The 7,443-nt window shown below is 44.4% G+C and overlaps 1 protein-coding gene across 1 annotated transcript; it reads left to right on the top strand.

Moving 5' to 3' along the window:
* The first annotated feature begins 722 nt into the window (after nt 1-722).
* BMP15 (bone morphogenetic protein 15) lies at nt 723-6,954 on the top strand. The gene is made up of 2 exons (XM_007991731.3): nt 723-1,099; nt 6,067-6,954. The coding sequence occupies exons 1-2, from the start codon at nt 772-774 to the stop codon at nt 6,918-6,920; spliced, it is 1,182 nt and encodes a 393-aa protein (XP_007989922.2). The 5' UTR covers nt 723-771; the 3' UTR covers nt 6,921-6,954.
* The last annotated feature ends 489 nt before the right edge of the window (nt 6,955-7,443 follow it).

Below are 7,443 nucleotides of genomic sequence, written 5' to 3'. Positions count from 1 at the left end.
ACAACCCAGGCCCATTACATCAGAATGGTACACAGGCATTCATAATAGTTAAAGCTTCCCAGATGATTCGAATTTACAGCCAAGATTGGGAACCACTGTTATGGCATCTTCTTCAAGCTCCAGCAGCCATATTCAGTAGTTTCCACATTTTGGGTTTTCATAGGAACTTCTTGGAGCACTCGTAAAGACCCAGATTTCTGGACACCACCCCAGAGAATCCTGGTTCAGACCCAGGAGTCATTCTTAATAATCACCCCAGATAGTTTCACTGCAGATTATTAGCAGACAGTATTTTGAGAAATGCTGCATTAGAGGCATGGAAGTAGGATGGGAACAGGAGGCCTCTGGCCCTTTAAGGATGGATTAAGGGACTACTTTTAAGGCTGTAGGGGCAAGTAGGATCAGGCTGCTTTTTTTCACTCTAGTGGATAAGTTAAGGAAGTGGGTCCTGAAATGGACCTCTCCTTTTAGGTTACCTCAGCCTCTCAATAGGTACTATCTTGTTCTCAGCCCGGGAGAGTGGGAGGGGCGTGCTGCCTTGTCCCACCTTCTGTTTCTGCTTCTTCTGATGCAAAGAGGCCAAGTTATGAGGAAACTTTGGCCCAGGAGATCCTCTTAGAGAAAGCAACATAGGGTCTGCCTGCCTTTCTTTTTCTTGCCCCATCCTTGGTTGTGGAGCCAGGATGCAGTTATCTGCATGAAAGGAAATGGTCAGAGTGACGTCCCTTGGGCTTGTGTTGGGGCCTGTTGTTGAACACTAAGCCTTTCAAGATGGTCCTCCTCAGTATTCTTAGAATTCTTTTTCTTTGTGAACTGGTGCTTTTCATGGAACACAGGGCCCAAATGGCAGAAGGACGGCAGTCCTCTATTGCCCTCCTGGCTGAGGCCCCTACCTTGCCCCTGATTGAGGAGCTGCTAGAAGAATCCCCTGACGAACAGCCAAGGAAGCCCCGGCTCCTAGGGCATTCACTGCGGTACATGCTGGAGTTGTACCAGCGTTCAGCTGACTCGCATGGGCACCCTAGAGAGAACCGCACCATTGGGGCCACCATGGTAAGGCTGGTGAAGCCTTTGACCAATGTGGCAAGGCCTCGCAGAGGTGAGTTGTTACGTCCCCATACTGCCCTGGAAGGGAGAGAAGTGGAGAAGAGCTTAGAGAAAAGGGAATTGGTGGATTTACTGTCAGGCTTTGTTGCCTTGTGTGCAGGTTGTTTCTTTAGGCTTGGTTTTCAAAGGATGGTAAGCTTGGGAGAAGCCAGAGCCAAGCCTACTTCCCTTTAGGGCATCAACTTAAGAACAGATTGCCTTGGTGCCTACTGAGAAATCTTTCCCAGGCCCCAGGACAACTGAGTGATGTGTCATCACCTATCTTTCACAGAAACTTTTATTGCTTGTGATAGTTCTGAAAACTGTAATTGAGACATATCCAGTTATATTCTTGTGGAGGGCAATTTAAGTGGCGTTTTGCTCTTAGAGTACAGGTTACTGAGTTGGGGAAACTTATAAGACCTCAGAAAGGACATAAATAAGCTAACATCTGAGGGTCTGTATACCTGGCTCTGTGAGCATCTGCTACTGTATTTAATTCTTAATGAATGCTACTATCTTAGCTGTCTTGAGGCAATTAGCCTAATTTTAAAACTAAGGCATGGAGAGGTTAAGTAACTTGCAAATGGTACATAGATAGTGGGTCACAGAGATGGGATTTCAGCTCAAGTCTGTCTGATTCTAAAGTCTGTCAGTAACTTCTTAAGTCTTTAAATGTAGTATTCCAATATCCTTGTACCCCCAGCAGTTTTTGTACTTGGGCCATATTGCTACTTTGGGATTCTGGTACTAAGTGTATTTTGGAACATTTTTTTGTCCCCATCATGATTGATTTTGCTTTTAACATTTGCATCAGATATTGTTCCAGGACAACAGTGGGCTATTGAAGTGTAGGACTCTCTAGGGAATGCAGACAGTCATCAACTTCAAGGAATTCTTGGGAACCTAGTGAGATCAATCTGTGGCCTTCACTAGTCTCAGAGATGAAAAGAGACAGGACTTAACCCCCTCCCCAAGCAAAACAATAAATATTCTTGTACCTAACCCTTACTGTGAGATTACTGTGTGTCAGGCATTGCACAAAATGTTTCATAAACTTATCTTAATCCTCACAACTACCAGATTAGGTAGGTAGTATTAGCATACCTACTTGATCGGTGAAGAAACTGAGGATCAGAGTCACTTACCCATGTCATACAACTAGTAATTGCTAGAGCCAGGCATCAAACCCAGGCTGTCAGGACTAAAGCCTGTGTGTTAATCATAATGCTGTTCTGACTCCCCATTGGATTTTAATTGAGTGCCAGGCAGTGTGTTTGGGTTGGGTATATAGAAGCAAATACTTTCCCGACCTCTAGAAGTTCCCAGTATAGTGGAATGGATAGATAATTACATAATAATGTTACAGTATGCCAAGAGCTTTGGAAAGGATGAACAGTAGGGCTCCCAGGACTTTTGAGAAGAAATGGTTCATTGCTTGAAGTGAAGAGACTGTGAGAAGCCTCATGAAGGAGGTAGTACTTAAAATTGACCTTGCAGAAGGAGCATTGAGGCAGATAAGTGCATTCTGATTTAGGAAAGAGAAAGTGGTGTGGGTAGAGATTCATTGAAAAATATTCATTTGGCATCTACTGAGTACTAGGCATACAGATGTGATCAAGATAGGTAAAACCCCTACTCTCATGAAGTATATGTTCTCATAGGGGAGACAAATAAGCACACACAGTTAAATCGTGAATTGTGGTTAAGTGCTCTCAAAGGATGAAGTAGGTTGTTAAGGTAGAGAATGGCAACAAAACCTTCCCTTTCCATGGAGTTGTCAGGGAATGTATCTTTGAAGAAGTGCCATTTGAGCTCAGATCTACAAGATAAACTAGGTATAAGAAGAGTAGGGAGAAGCCTGATTTAGGCAGAGGAACAACAGGTGCAAATGCCTAGAGGGTGAAAACAAGTTTGTTCCAATTGAAGAACAGAGGAAAATCAGTATGGCTGGATCCTCATGAACATTGTGGGAAATGGCAGGATATGAGGCTAATGAGAAGCAGGGACTTGTAGGCTGTGATAAGGGATCTGGATCCTAAGTGCAGCAGAAAGTTGCAAAACATCAAGCACTTTGGGAGGCCAAGATGGGAAGATCACTTGAGCCCAGGAGTCTGAGACCAGCCTGGGCAACAGAGAGAGACATGTCTCTACAAAAAATAAAAGTACATTAGCTGGGGGTAGTGGTACACACCTGTGGTCCCAGCTATTTAGGAGGCTGAGACCAGAGGATCATTTGAGCCTGGGAGGTTGAGACCAGAGGATCATTTGAGCCTGGGAGGTTGAGATTGCAGTGAGCCGTGATTGCGCCACTGCACTCCAGCCTGGGTGACAGTGAGGCCCTGTCTCAAGGAAAAAAAAAAAAAAAATTAAGAAAAAAATAGGCTTGTACAGATGATGTGAAACTAGAGAGGAGGATGCCTAGAATTAGGCATGTATCCTGGTCTCACTGTGGAATATACTGGTATCCAGGGACTCTGGAAAGGATCCAGAGACAGATGACAGATTCAATCACACAGGATGTGTGAGTCAGACCTTTCCCTGAAAAGCTCTGACCAGACCCTTCCTGGCTCTGATTCTTAGCAACCCCATCCTGCTTCAGGAAACATGTGATGTCAAGGTCTCAAAGAAAAGGGCAGTTCCTCCCCAGACAGACTGCTAGAGGTTTGGGTTGGGTTCCTTTATAGCCAGGGTGGAGCAGGTTTAAGGGTGGGCCTCTAAGAAAGATTACTGTAAGATGGGAGTGTGGAATAACTTGAGAAAGCAAATACAAGCCTGACTTGGATTTGTGTGAATAATGTCTAGTGCCCCAAACCCAAGGGTATATTAAGCATGAGTTGGAATTTGAACTTTTATTTTATTTATTTTTTTGAGATGGAGTTTTACTCTTATCGTCCAGGCTGGAGTGCAGTGGCATGAACTCGGCTCACTGCAACCTCCGCCTCCTGGGTTCACACCATTCTCCTGCCTCAGCCTCCCGAGTAGCTGGGATTACAGGTGCCCGCCACTACGCCCGGCTAATTTTTTTGTATTTTTAGTAGAGATGGGGTGTCGCCATGTTGGCCAGGCTGGTCTCAAACTCCTGACCTCAGGTGATCCGCCTGCCTCGGCCTCCCAAAGTGCTGGGATTACAGGCTTGAGCCACTGCGCCCAGCCGGAATTTGAACTATTAAAGATATTCTGGGGCTGGGTGCAGTGACTCAAAGGGCAGCTAATCCCAGCACTTTGGGAGGCCAAAGGGGGCAGATCGCTTGAACCCAGGAGTTTGAGACCAGCCTGGCAACATGGCAAAACTCTGTCTCTACGAAAAACAAAACAGAAAAAACTGGGCATGGTGGCACGTACCTGTAGTCCTTGCTATTCATGGGGGGAGGGGGGCTGAGGTGAGAGGATCTCTTCAACCTGGGAAGTCAAGGCTGTAGTGAGCCATGATTGTGCCACTGCACTCCAGCCTGGGTGACAGAGTGAGACTGAAAAAAAAAAAAAAATCTGGAACATCAAGATGTAAAAGAACTTCTGTGTTAAAAATGCCACAACTAATGAAGAATTCCAGGTTTGTGGATTCTGTGGAGAAGGACTAGGTGAATAATATACAAATTAACATGGAATTATTTACTGATTAGATGTCGGAAGATGAGAGGTGGCTTTTTCCTGAGGTGCTAGGCTTTTGTAATCTTTGCTCTTGACCTTTGCCAGGAGGGGGCGCAGAAGTTTGGAGCAGCATGGATGCAACCTTTCAATCCTTTGGCCGTTGGGTGTCAGCACTACAGTTTGGATTAAAGCTCTTATTCACGAAGCAGCATCCAGCTTTTAGTAGACTTTTCAGCAAACAAAATATTGATGTGATCAAGACTCTGTTGAAAATAGTATTTAGAGGAATAGTGGTAAAATGAATGAGGTAAATGGAGAACAATTTCCAGCAAGGAATGGTAAAGAGAGAGATTAAGGGCCAAAGGAGGAAAAGATGCTTAAGAAGCAATTCTTGAAGTAGATGAAAGGCAGAAGTGGTAAGATAGCTGTCTGTACTAGAAGATGATAGAAAAAATTATTTTGTAGTGCCTTGGTCCTGAGTTTGAAATTATAGCAGGCCATACCACCCAATACTGAACTGTTGTCCCAAAGCTGCATCTGTATACTGATGTGACATAAGACTCTTTCTTAATCCATGTATGTTTCAACAATTCTAAATGGACACATTTAATAGTCAACTAATAATAATATTGATCTTCTCCTCTACATACAGTATGCACATAAGATAATTCTATATTTGAGTTTTTTCCCCCTGAGCCCAGCATGGTAAGTAATCTAACAGTGAGATAGTTTCTCTAAAGAAAAACAGACTTGGGTTCAAATCTTAACTCTACCGGATACCGGCTGTGTGTCCTTTGTCATAGCTTCTCCGAGCCTCAATTTCCTTATCTACAAAATGGGGACAATAACTATCTCATAAGACTATTGAGTATTAAGGCCGGGCGCGGTGGCTCAAGCCTGTAATCCCAGCACTTTGGGAGGCCGAGACGGGCGGATCACGAGGTCAGGAGATCAAGACCATCCTGGCTAACCCGGTGAAACCCCGTCTCTACTAAAAAAATACAAAAATCTAGCCGGGCGAGGTGGCGGGCGCCTGTAGTCCCAGCTACTCGGGAGGCTGAGGCAGGAGAATGGCGTGAACCTGGGAGGCGGAGCTTGCAGTGAGCTGAGATCCGGCCACTGCACTCCAGCCTGGGCGACAGAGCGAAACTCCGCCTCAAAAAAAAAAAAAAAAAAAAAAAAAAAAAAAGACTATTGAGTATTAAAGAACTAATACATGTAAAGCATCTAGTATATTAGTAAGTGCTCAATAAATGATAGTATCATTACCTTGAGTTAATTTTAGAGCTGATTATAGCTATCAGTCTATATCAAGCCAGTTTGTGAGGAAGATTCAGGTTAGGAGGTAAGAAGCTAAACCTCTGCTCTTGTTCCCTCTTACTTCTGCAGGTACCTGGCATATACAGATCCTGGGCTTTCCTCTCAGACCAAACCGAGGAATATACCAACTAGTTAGAGCCACTGTGGTTTACCGCCATCATCTCCAACTATCTCGCTTCAATCTCTCCTGCCATGTGGAGCCCTGGGTGCAGAAAAGCCCAACCAAGCACTTTCTTTCCTCAGAAGGAGATTTGCCAAAACCTTCCCTGATGTCTAACGCTTGGAAAGAGATGGATATCACACAACATGTTCAGCAAGGATTCTGGAATAACAAGGGACGCAGGATCCTACGACTCCGTTTTATGTGTCAGCAGCAAAAATATAGTGATGGTCTTGAGCTCTGGCATGGCACTTTGTCCTTGGACATTGCCTTCTTGTTACTGTATTTCAATGATACTCATAAAAGCATTCAGAAGGCTAAACTTCTTCCCAGGGGCATGGAGGAGTTCATGGAAAGGGAATCTCTTCTTCTCCGGAGAACCCGACAAGCAGATGGTATCTCAGCTGAGGTTACTGCCTCTTCCTCAAAACGTAGTGGGCCTGAAAATAACCAGTGTTCCCTCCACCCTTTCCAAGTCAGCTTCCGCCAGCTGGGTTGGGATCACTGGATCATTGCTCCCCCTTTCTACACCCCAAACTACTGTAAAGGAACTTGTCTCCGAGTACTACGCGATGATCTCAATTCCCCCAATCATGCCATTATTCAGAACCTTGTCAATCAGTTGGTGGACCAGAGTGTCCCTCGGCCCTCCTGTGTCCCGTATAAGTATGTTCCAATTAGCGTCCTTATGATTGAGGCAAACGGGAGTATTTTGTACAAGGAATATGAGGGTATGATTGCTGAGTCTTGTACATGCAGATGACAGCAAAAGTACAGCTAGCTCAAGTTTCCCAGGAAATTAGAGGAGAGTTTAAAATATCAGTGTTAAAGCTGCAAGTAATCCTGTACCAATCTGTACATTGTATTTCTTGCCTTAAGTGTTGCTTAAGTCTCTTCCCCCACTTGTGAGCTAGTCAGTTTATAGAAACAGTTCTGATACCAGTCCCCTAGCATGAATCAGTACAGTTTGACCACTAATCAGAGCCCTTAATGCTTGGGTAAAATGTCCTCTATTTTATTTTCCTTGGGGCTTTGTCAAAAGTCAGCAGTCAGTAGTGGTAGAACTTCAGAAATTTTCCAACTTTTCCCAGCCCGGGAAAGGTGGGTTTTTCCTAGTGTCCATATTCTGAAGCTCTGGAAGATTTGGGGTGGTGAAAATAGCTTGGGATTTTATACCGCCCTTCTTGCCTCCTATGTCCTAGAAACTACTAGTAGCTAATCAGATAAATTGCCTGCTTCTGTGTTTGTAATAACTTCTAAAACTTTTCTCAGACAGACTGGAAAAT

The sequence above is a fragment of the Chlorocebus sabaeus genome, chromosome X (assembly GCF_047675955.1).
Source record: "Chlorocebus sabaeus isolate Y175 chromosome X, mChlSab1.0.hap1, whole genome shotgun sequence".
NCBI classification, from domain to species: domain Eukaryota; kingdom Metazoa; phylum Chordata; class Mammalia; order Primates; family Cercopithecidae; genus Chlorocebus; species Chlorocebus sabaeus.
The sequence above is the reverse complement of the archived record's forward strand: the minus strand, read 5'-3'. Positions and strand labels throughout refer to the sequence as shown.